We start from the raw sequence: 12,701 nt of genomic DNA, 5'->3' as shown, positions 1-12,701 counted from the left end.
GTATTAGAAATCTGCCTTTATTAATACATAACAAAAAAATGATATTGTGTCTCATCACTTAATCTGTGATTTCATCGCTCGTCCATCCAATTACTGGTAAAGACTGGGGGAAAAATCCACTTATGAAACCAAGATGTGTGAAATACTTGCCAGAGAAACATAAATATATACACGCATATTACTCTAGCTGTTGTAATTAGACTGTTTTTGTACATATATCTATCTGTGCAAGGAGACATAAATTTGTACATGCGTATAAACTCTATCTGCAGTAATTAGACTGTGTTTACGTATAAAAATTGTGCAATAATTGTGGTACTCTGCATCATTTAGTCTGCATGGCTGTTTTTTGTAATTAGTCAGCTTGAACACAAAAAGGATTCTCTGAGCACCCACGCTGATAGGACATAACAAAGCTGCAGCACTCAAAGCATTTGATATAGAGGGAGTTATCATTTCTTCAGCATGGCAAAGCATGCGTGTGTAAATTTACCATCCCCAGTGAAAACTTTTCTTCAATTTATTTTTACTTCTTTTCATGAATATTTCATTCGTACTTTTTACCATAATGTACGTGAAAAATAACTCCAATTTATTGTTGTTTGTTTGGTACATGTTTGTATTCTCATTTGCAATTTTTTGTTATATATTTCTGTCCATATGCATCCAGTTGGGAAAAGGCCCCCCCCCCCCCCCCCCCCCCCCCCCCATGCAAAATACAAATTTATCTATGACATCGTCTTAATGACCTAATTTGCAAACAAATGAAAATATTCTCATTTTTGCTTTTTGCATTCGAAAATAGAGAACGCAGGTCTGCTCAAGTACGATTTTGACATATGTATTTCTTCAGATAGTATACACATTATACTAAAAAAATGGAACTTGAGCAAGCCTGCGCTCTATGTTTCTCAGTCGAAAAACAATCGGAAAACACCCATAATTTGCTACAGTAATAAACATCAATTTATCCAAATAAGGCAAACTTCATGACGTCATTTCTACATTATGACGTCACAGTGGTGATAACCTTTTACACCCTTATTTTGAATTTGATTTTAACTATCTTTCACCTTATTTTTTAAGCACTTTATAAAACTTTGATTTTGGGGGCAAAAAATAAATAATACCGCACATAGTCCTTTAAAAGTCCATTGGACCATTTACCAGAAAGAGTCATTATTAATCCCCTACCAGTTTTCACTGGAGAGGACTATACTTTCCTCTGCGTCTGTCAGTCTGTCTGTCCGTAGTCCATCCATCCGTCTGTCCGTCTGTCCCACTAGTCTGTCTGTCCCACTTCAGTTTTCCACACTTTTTTTCTTTATGCGTTTGAGGAATAATATGAAATTTGCTGTACAGCTTCAAAATGTTAAACTACAGATCAAGTTTACACTTTTGTAGCATTTGGTTGACATATCTTTGAGAAAATTAATTTTTTATATTCCATTTTTTTAATGATCGAATCGGTGTGTATTGAATAAACGAGGAAAGTGTGTATAGTCAGAAATAATATCTTGCAAATTAAATGCTTGGACCATTCCTTTTACTGTTTCTAACAAACAAAAAAGTTCTGTAAAATAGTGTCAAGCATTGTGCTGTAAATTTAATCGACAGGGTTTTATGTATAATTACAATTGGATTCGTTATCAGGTTGGTCTGTTGATTCGGGGTACTGAATACGGAATGATATTCTCCATAACAGTGCATTGTTTTCACAAATATCTACAAACCGGTAGGAGAGTGTACTCTCAGAATGCTTGTTGACATTGTGTTCTGGATAGACTTAAGAAATGATATTTTTGAGAAAAAAAATATAGATCATGTATTATATTGCCCAGATATTATACATGTCCCTCTATATGACCTATTACACTTCAAATCACATTTATAACACTGCTATTTGTTAGAAGTCTGACTTAATTATATCATTTTCTCCGAGTTTTATTAAGTGCAAATGTACAGATCACCTGAAAAGTATAAATTGAATTGTTTATTCCGCTATCCAATCCTTGTGATCCTGATGTAACTAAAGGAGTTTATTATAATCATATTTATGGCAAACACCACTACACTTGACGTAGGTAAATAAATCAGACTTAACAAGGTTAGAGTTTACTTCATCAGAATCTGTATTTTTCTACAGCCTCTTACAATTTGTTATGAAGTTGGTTTCAGACCTAGCTTGATTATAAAAGATTATTAATTTAAGACCTAATCCGCGCAAGTTAATTGGATTTCCTGGAATTTACATGAGATGTGGTTGTCAGAGCAACACGAAGATGATTGCAAAATGGAATTGAAAATTTGAGCTCATCTCTGTGTTGGCTTAAGCTTACAGAGAGTAATTTAAAAGCATTCAATAACTTTATTCAGATTAATTTGAAGTTTATAAATGAATATAAATAACATATGTTATTTATAGAAATCTTATTAATAGAGGTATTTCTTTTTTTTTTTATACTTAATTATTTTTTTTTTATAATTGTCTTCAGCTGTAAACAAATGCAAATTGCTCTCTTTAAATTTCTGGGTGCATTGGTTTTAACAAATGATCTACACTTTCATCTGCTTCACTAAATATATCACAATTGAAATACTAATAATGACAGAGTAAAAATATCTAGCATTCTGTTTGTTTGATTGTTTTATACCATTTTTAAGCATGCACTTATAACTTTCATACAAAGGCTTAATACTTACAAAGTGTTACCAGTTTATTTTCATGCAATTTATTGCAAAGGTAAAGTTTTTATTCAGATAAAAAGAATTAAATAACATGCAAACACCCTTGAAATTGTCTACGAAATTTTGTTCTACATTCTAAAATGCCATCATGGAAATTTACAGAAACAGCTGATCAACAAAGGCCATTGACAGGTTAAGTTCATAAATAGCCTGTCAGATCAGATATACATGTCCAGTTTAGACTATATATTGGTATATAAATATGTAATATTATTAAGAGATATATATCATATATACTGGTATTTTTAGTGATGGGGTGAGATATACCATATATTGTTAGGGTTAGGAATTCAAATTGAATTGGGCTAATATACAACATAAAAAACTGTACATGGGCGGTACTAATTACTGATTTTGCAGCCTCACAGGTTTCCAATCTTACAACATAATCAACAGGTGAACAGGCTAAAAATTAAAAATACAGTCAATGTATATTTTCAAATTTTTTTAATATTAGTTGGGTACATAAATGTATAGAATAGAGCTAGGAAATACAGCTACAGGATTTGTCTGCAGAAGGCAAAAGAAAAATTACTGCCTTTCAATACCGTAAACGTATTATATTTGGTGTGTACAATATTTGGTGGAAATAAGATTTTTGAACAAGTTGGCGTGGATTTGAATTAGCGTATAACTATTCCTGAATGTGACTATTCTTATACATATATGCATGGCATTTAGCGATGTACTTGATTTAGCGGAAGCCACATTCCACCAAAAGGCGATAATAGAATAAACAACCAAATGTAGTACGTTTACAGTATATCGTTTACAGTATATGACTGATGCTGATCATGCTGAATAATAGGTGTTCCAACAACAATTTGTGAACTGGCCTGACTTCTTCTCCAAACCCCCCAACCCCGCCTATCCTAGATGTCCTAAAGCACATGTACAGTAAATTAATGATGCTTTCTCTTGGAAAATGCTATGAACCTTTTGGAAGGGACAGAAACTTGATTTTTACCAGACACTAACAGAGTAGTTTTTGATGTTCTTGTTTTGCATTATATCTTTTTTATTGTCTCCCTTGTCGGAGATAAATGGAAGAAGATTGACCTCCCCTGTCATAAAGAATAAATATTGGAGGAAGAATCTGCGTGTACTGTCTCTAATTGGTAGATGAGGTTTCAACAATTTCCATTTTGCTGCCATTTCTTTTCTGTTGCGTTAGCTTTTTGGAGATAGATAAATAGTAATGAGTGCTGTTTATTAGTCAATATTTGTAGTCATTTTTTTTATTGCTCACAATATGAGAGCAAATGCTTTGAGAGAAGGATATTTGAGAAGTCCGAGGTCTATGAGATATATATGGTACTTATATACATGCAGACAAGAACTTTAAGTTGATGAATTAAGCAAATGATAAAGGAAGACAGAAATATAACCAATTTCTGTTAGTTATTATTAGAGAACAATATCACTCTGGTAATAATGCCTTCTGCCTGGATTAAATTGGTAATGATTACCAGGATATCTAGAAAATTTGTAAATTAGCATAACTTATATAAGATATGGCCCTTTAATAAAACTGTTTAGATATAAGTACAGATTTTTTTGCTGTCGCTATTAGTAGATTTAAATTTTCTAACCCACAGCAAGAGTCTTTTTAAATATTTTGGAAAAAAAAATATTCAGCTAATAAAGCACACCTGAAAAAGCTTAAATTAGGAAACAGGAGCAATAATGTCGAAATTACTCACTAGAACACCAACAATTTTTTTTCGGAACATAACTTTTGTTACAACATGCACTTAGAATACTCTAGCTGTTATATATATATTTTTTTTGCATTGCTTATAATTCCCTCAGACCCAGTAATTCTGTGTTGAGAGGATGGTATGGAGAGTCAATTATTTAATTGCTAATTTCCAATACTTTGATATGAGTATCCAATGAGTTTTAAATAAGTTTAAAAGTTTAAAAATCAAGTAAACGATGTTATAAAATTGGCACCATAGGGTTCTGCACTAAAAAATTTGAATTGAGGTTAACCATTGGTAATATCCATGATTATTGTGAAGATTATGTTTATTCCTCTCTGTGTGAAAAGGATTGCTATGGGAACACATACCTTAATCTTATACCACAATTAGGAGGCCAGTCTGTTGAGGGAACTTGGTGCATAAGATGCAAGCTAGCTAGTAGATTTTTAAAAAAAAATTTCACTATTGATTAATTCAAATCCTGAGGGTGAACTATTTCAAACCTGATATTGAAGCAATATAGTGAAAGGATGTAGATTATTACCAGTAATAGCAAAATTAATGTAGTTCTTGAAATTCATAAGTGCAATTAACAAAGACTTGGATAGTTAATAAGCTTAAATAGATTTTCAGTGACCAGAATGTCTGGACCATCAAGAAGTCAAGATGGTATATTATAGTCCCCACTTTAACTTATCTAGACTTGCATGAATTAAAAAGTCGCTTGATCAAAGAAACATGTTATTGAAATGTGAACACATGCTTAAAATGTACTTTGTAACTTGCAGGATTGGTGAAACTCTGCCATTCTGTCAAATAAAAGGTGACAATTGAAGAAAGTCTACTAAATGCAAGCTAAATCAGGCAAAGCTTCAAATCAATTCAGTCATCATTTAGTCAACTAATAGGTACAGATTCATCCTATGACTTACAGTGAATGAAAGTTATGGTCACTGCCAGACTCCCAGTTGTCTCCCCTGGAATTCCCAATATATAAATTAATGGCTTCATCAAAACTCTTATGGATAATTAGAAGTAATTTTAAAATGTTTATACTATATTCCCCATTTAGTGCAGCCCTATAAGTATTGGGTAATGGTTTCAGGGATATGAAAATAATATATCTTCTTGGCAATATACAGTCTTGAGGAAAATTCTATTGTGGTCATTAGGCACATGTACTGTTTTCCCAAGACAAAAGAGTTGTTTGTTTTGAATCAGCACCCCTCAGTAACTGACAAACATCTTAGAAAACACATTTATTTTGTGGGCAGCTTTAGAGGATTGGGATGTATACAGTACAATATATGCTTGTAAACATTGCAAGCACTTAAACACCAATGTCTTCCTATAAGCTATTTGAATTTTTATAAGGAATAAGGAATCATTCTTTGAGTATTATGAGGTGATAATTTTGGTCGTGGCATGATCAAATCCAATAAAGCCCGATGGGCTTTATGATAGATTTGATCATGCCCCGACCGAAATTATCACCTCATAATATTCAAAGAAATAATTCCTTATTACTTATATTTTTATAATTTTCAACCATCTTACGATTAAATATTTAAATATTATAATAAGCAAACCCCGCTGGCGCCTCAATTTGGCTTTAAGAGTTATATAGTACAAAATCGATACGTAGTGTTATCACAGGCAAAGATACAGGAAAATGTAAATATACAAACATAATAAAGGACATCAATTTGATAACCTTTGGTCAGACTTTGAGATGAATTTCAGCAACATACAGATTGCTACTAAGGGAAGCCAACTTGTCTAGTTAGATCTTGCTCTTTGAGAAACCACCAATGTTCTGGCCATCTTTCAAATGTTTGATGACTGTCAACCATTAATGGGGTCCGAACATATTGATAACGAGACACGATCTCGTTGTGAGCAACAAGGAGGTCTTCCGTCTGATTTTAGAATTTGAGATATAATATGGTCGATCTTGATTTTGCTATTTAACAACTTAACATGATTTAGAATAGAAAGACATGGTCGACATTCTAAGGGCAAGATACAACTTTGTTTTAGGGAAAGAGCTTTGTTCAACAAGTGTTTAGAAATTCTTCACCGTTCTTGAGATATCTGAGAAAAAAAGTTTTAGGGGCCTGAGTCCCTTATCTCCTTATTGGAGCCACTGAACCAAATTTTGAAGGTTGCATTTTGTAAACTACATCATTTTGAGCATCTTTTCTTCTATACTGCATTTCAAAATATTTTCGTTTTTGAGTTATAGGTGGTCATAGTTTATGGACTCTTGGCCCCTAAAAAATCCTTATTACATAACACATGAATAAATCATTACATTACTTGGATACATAACTGTAAGATATAAACATATTTGCTTCTATAGCCTTTCATTAAATTTCCCTCAGTAAAGAGCTACAGATGAAAGATTTTAGAGCCCTTTAGTTCCCTAATTTGAGGGGCCAGCCCATTTTTCTTGATATCAAATAAAAGGTCATTTAAATCTCAACACATTTTGTTCAACAACTGTTTAGAAATTCGTTACCGTTCTTGAGATATATGGGAAAGAACGTTTTAGGGGCCGATCCCTTAACTCCTTATAGGGGCCGTTTAACGAAATTTTGAAAATTGCATATTATTTAGTACATCATTCTGAGAATCTTTTCTTCTATACTGCATTTCAAAATATTTTTCCTTTCTGAGATATTGATGATCAAAATTTCGAATTTTGGCCCCTAAAAACCCCTAATTACGTAACACATGATATAATCGTAACATTGCTTGGATACATAACTGTAAGATAAACATATTTGCTTCTATAACCTGTAACAAAATATCCCTCAGTAAAGGGCTACAGTTAAAAAACTTTAGAGCCCTTTAGTCCCCTAATTTGATAGGCCAGCCCCTTTTTCTTGATATAAAATGAAAGGTCTTGTAAATATAAATTTTTTTTACATAACATGTGTTAACAAAATATTTTTCAGAAAAGAGATAAACAAAGGAAACCATGAAAAATGACGACGTTGTTTTAGTCTCAGTTTTCGGGACCAGGCGAGCTTTAACGCCTTTTGAGCATAACAAATTTGAATGCCAAATAGCACATCTACAATCTCTTGTCTACAATCCCTGAAAGTTTGAACTCAATATCTTTTACCGTTTAGGAGGAGATCCCTGGAAAAGCCGACCCTCTGAAAATCGCTAAAACGTCATTATCTCGAGAACGGAAGTGACGTGATCAAAATAAAAAAATATGATAATAGTTCAAATGCATATCTATCAGATCTGAAAGTTTCATGAAAATCGCTTGAGCCATCTCCGAGAAATCGCCTGCACAAAAATGCGTAAGAAAAAAAAACAAGAATAATAATAGGGAAAAAGAAACAAAGCAAAAACAATAAGGTCTTCCGTTGGAAACCTTAATAATTGGCAAATGCCCTTTTTAACCTGACCGGAGGAAGACTTTTATGTGCAGTGAGGGCCATCATAACAACACCTATGTTGACATTATGTTGTTCTACAGGCTCTCAAGATTTTGGTCAGACAACATTTAGGTGTATCATCGAACATCTGTTGCTAACCATCTGTTACAATTACTTGCTGGCCTTTTTTTCAAAGAGTCATATATATTACATGTGTTTCTAAAAGCATTGAAATGTATGATCAACAGCCAGTAACAGAAATGTAAACATTAACTATAACAGATACGTAAACATTAACAGATACGTAACATGAACTATAACAGATATGTAAACATACTACTGCGCTGGAATATGTTTTCCTGATCTTGATATTAGATCTCTCTTAGGATTGATGTGTATGGAATAGTATTAAATGTCTGCCCCCCAAATTCACAAAAATAATCATGGTAGGAATCTTAATGTTTACATTTTTCGTAAGAAATAGAATGAATGAAGATGCATTTCAACAGCACAATCATCTTGCAAATATTATTGGTCTGGAAATCTGTCTCAAATCTTGAATTCCACAATGTCTGAGAATTGACTCCAACTTGTTAGATGTGTGCAAACATGACCGTTAATTTCAAAAACATCCTGCTATGTTTTCATTTAATATATATGTGTTGATGTTATGTTTTGATAAGGATAATAATTTTATCAAGAATTGCAAATTAATGGAACACCGCTAATGGCTTTGATGAAATTAATGATATCTTCACAATTGTAGGGGTGTTTCACAGCAGATATGTTCAGAGATATTCAATTCTGATAAATCATTGACATTAACAAATAGACTTCATGCCCTGATGCGATACTTTTATACAAGGAAAGAAGCAGTTTGATGCTTTGTATGCCTTTATTGAAACTTTGACTAGATCCTGACTGTTGTTTATTTTCAAGCATTTCCAGCCCCCCTTTTTTTTTTTTTTTTCCAGAATCCCTATTTTAAAAGCAGAGACACCCTTCAAGATTGAAAATAAATTTTGAATACTTTTTCAAATGTGATTTTTTCCGGCAACAGTTTACGATTCATATCTAATTTTTTCGGTCGCACAAATATTTTGTTGCTTCTGCTCGTGCGCCAATTGTGAAAGGGGCTTTACTAGTGACATAATATATTGTTGGAGTACATATAATCAACTGGACGATAAAATTTGAGTTGCACCAAGTATCTTTGTAACTGTAGACTTCTGTATTTTTGAAAGAACTATTGTTATATTTCAATCATTAGGGTTTGGAAAATTAAATTTTTAAAGTTCTTGTTGATAAAGTATAAATTTTTTCAGTTGCCATCGGTATAATACCATCCTAGAAAAGATAATAAAATTATGATGTTTCAGTGGTTTTATTTTGACAGCTGACATCAAGATTAATGGCTGAAATATTAACACATTGAATACGATCTAATCAATCAACACATCCAAGAATAATCGGTAGATGTGTTTCTAACTGTTGATTTTTTCTTTAAGAGGTGGAAATCAATCTGATTTATCCTTCCAAACTTTGTTTTACTGTTTTTTCAAAGAATGATTTACCGATGACTTGCAAAACTTTGATTTAATATTCTTCAAGAAGTAGAAAGAAATTTGATTTGTCGATCCCAAATTAATGTTATTCTTTTTCTCCATTGTTTACTTCAGCTGAGAAATAGTCCTGCTACGGAGGTGTGTGGAAACCACTTTAAGAGCAGTAACCTCGGTCACTTTGCTGGCTGTGTCCACGCAGCTTACAATGCCCCGGGGGTGGTGCAGATCCTATCCCCTTTCTCCATGGAAGGCCGGACAGAGAATCTGGTGGTGGATGTGGTCGCCAATCAAGGTCATACTTGGGTCAAAGTCATTGCCAGAAAAGCACAGGCTTTGCACCTTATTTGGGCAGGTACGTTAACCGATTGTCATTGAAACAATTTATGAGTAATGTGTTTATAGCTCAGTACATAAACAAATAATTGATCATGTATGCATTTAATCATAAAGATTCACAGTCCAAGCTTTAAAACGTTTTATCATTCTGGGAAGCAATGATTGAATAGGCAAAATATACATCAAATGTTGAGCCCCCTGATGTTTTTAAATGAGCTTGCCATGTAAAAAAGGGATAGCAGGTTGTGTTAATGTCTATGATATGCCTCAAATTTCACCATTTCACCCCTTCTCCACCCCTTCAAAGAAAAATAATTTTCACTTCTTAAAACTGATATCTCAGGTTTTGGTCATTGAAATAATAAAAAATTATTCAACTGTAATGAATGCTGTAAACATACTATTATAGTAAAGTCACTATTTTATCATTTCCTTATTTCAAATTAATCTAATATTACAATGTTTTCACTGAATTGGAATCCCTCATCACTGGCGATTTGCTTTCATCATGTTAAAGATTTCAATTTTATAGATGGTTCAAGTGTTTTGAAAAACTTTAATATATAATTTTCAGGATGTTTGAATTTAAATTTCGAATATTCTTAAAAATTTAAAAAGATCTACAAGTCTATACTCTTGAACAAATCTTCAGATATCAACTATTGGCAAAAAAAAAATAAAAGAAGTTCAAGAATATTCTAGTCGTATGCTACTATAAGTCGGTTGTTATTGCTACTAAGCCCTGAAGCCTATTGAAGCTTCATGAAGATTCTCAAAAGTATTAGATTTTCTTCAACATAAAATGCTCCCTCTGGTTGCCATGATTACTATGACAGCCAATATTGTCCCTTTAGGGCAGTTAAAGACAAATAATAATTTTAGAAAGGATTATTTTGAATAGCATTAGCCCCTTAGCAATTAGTTACATTGCACTTTGATTTTGTTGCAAGCCAAGAACATGCACATGCCTGTAAAGTTGCCTATTAAGTAAACTGGATGTGCAACATATCAACCGTCAATTCAGCCTCAAACAAAAAAAAATTTGAAAATTTAATAAGACATGATTTAGCTATATAAAACTAATATTTGATAAAGAAAAAATCAAAATACTTTTATAATTAAGCTTTAAAATTTGAGCATTTTACTGTATATTTGTCTTTATTATAACAGAGCTCTTCATCTGAAGGAGGTAAATATGGCCTAAAATGGCCAAGAGCATCCAGCTTTCTTAATGGTCTTAAAAGGTAGAGAATAATGTTGAGAGATTTTTTGTGGCCTCTGGGTGCCCACGGGGCACAAATAGAAATGATTCCGAGATCTCACTCCAGTAATTTCTTCGTTATTGGTTTTTCGTCAATCTAAACTGAGACCCAATCATGAGGTTCAGTTATTTAAATAGGGGATGTATAAGGCTTTATATTGACTTTATTATTATACCAACTTATTGGATGGCTGTCTCGTCCTGTCATTCTTTAGTTGAGAACTCGGAAGATGATTAGTCCATAACTAAACAATGGATTCACTGGAGTCATATAGAGAAAAAATTTTAAGGAAATGCAAATGTTTGCATGTTACGATAAAATTCGTACTTCTTGGTTGTTTGATTATGTATCTGAAAATGTTTCTGGGGAAGAAAATACCAGTGGACCAAACTTTTGGAAAGAATTCAGATATTATAATATAGAGCAATATTGGACTCCTATTTGTACAACCATTTTTAAAAAAAGATACTTCATCATTTCATCACATAATGTATTGATGTGTCGAGGCCACCTAAAGTCACCCTGACTAACTAATCTGTCCAATTTTTGATGCTTGGTTTTAGAAATTCAAACAGCATTATCACAGAGTAAACATGATAAAGTGAGGAGAATTGCAAATGTGACATTCATATTAATACAGCAAATATGCTTAGAGAAGGGAGGCATTATGGAATTCATCAGCAAAGCAAATACAGTGTACGGTCTCCCTGTTATAAACAGCCTAGAGGTGCTAACAAAGGCTCTCCCAGGAATTAATAAGCACTCATTTGTATGTTAGTGCACAAAACCTTTAACGCAATCGTCGCTGTGGTCAGGAATTAGCCTTCACTGAATCATGGAATCGGGAACACAAGAGATGAGTTAATGGCGGGAGATGGAGATTTGTTTCCGTCATAGAGCATGTTTTTAATGTCCACATTTTATGAGAGAGAGAGAAGGGGCTAAATATTGGAAATTGTTTTGTTCTGATTATTGAAAATGATGGTGTTGATTTTCTTTTCATGTCCCTCCCACATATGCTGTAGATTCTTCTCGTTAGGACCTTGAAATGATGAAATTAGTGTTTGTGCTATATGTTATGGGTGTAAATTAATTGGTACATCAGTATGTTACTGTGCCTTAAAATTAGTATATTGGACTTGATCGGATCGACAACCACCATCATGGAGAGATTTCAGCTCCTCATAAATGGAACTCCAGTGTTGGTCTGGGATAGAGAAGTAAATCTTAATGGCATAAGCACTATGCAGATTTAACAAACAATACATTAATTGTCTGCAAGAGTATTGGATAAAAGGAATCATGATAAAAATTCTCTAAGTTATATATGTGAGTGTATGATATAATAAATGAGTTGTAGTTTTATTATGATAAATATGTTTACTGCATGGTAGGTTAATTATGCCAGAGACATAAATAACAGAGATTGGCAACTCCGCCATTGCAGTGTTTTGTTGTATAAAAATGGTACGGGACCAACCTTACTTTGAAAACTACATTTTAGTGAACTGAGATAATGATCTTAAACCAAAAGTATATTGTTTTAATGAAAATTGTGCATAGGTTTTAGACATTTTTGAAACAAAAAATTGAAAAATAAGATTAATATATAGAAACTATTAAGCCAGCTATAAAACATCGGCGAAATCTCGGACGACGGGTAGCTAACTGCCTCCTAAAACTCCTCTT

At 32.9% G+C, this 12,701-nt stretch overlaps 1 protein-coding gene across 1 annotated transcript in view; it reads left to right on the top strand.

Moving 5' to 3' along the window:
- LOC105344797 (UPF0415 protein C7orf25 homolog) overlaps positions 1–12,701 on the top strand; it is a 57,742-nt gene that overhangs the window by 32,711 nt on the left and 12,330 nt on the right. The window contains exon 3 of the mRNA XM_034453509.2: positions 9,529–9,766. Within this exon, the coding sequence (XP_034309400.2) occupies positions 9,529–9,766 (238 nt within the window). The remainder of the gene's footprint in view (positions 1–9,528; positions 9,767–12,701) is intronic.

Source organism: Magallana gigas, chromosome 10 (genome assembly GCF_963853765.1).
Source record: "Magallana gigas chromosome 10, xbMagGiga1.1, whole genome shotgun sequence".
Lineage (NCBI taxonomy): Eukaryota > Metazoa > Mollusca > Bivalvia > Ostreida > Ostreidae > Magallana > Magallana gigas.
The sequence above is the reverse complement of the archived record's forward strand: the minus strand, read 5'-3'. Positions and strand labels throughout refer to the sequence as shown.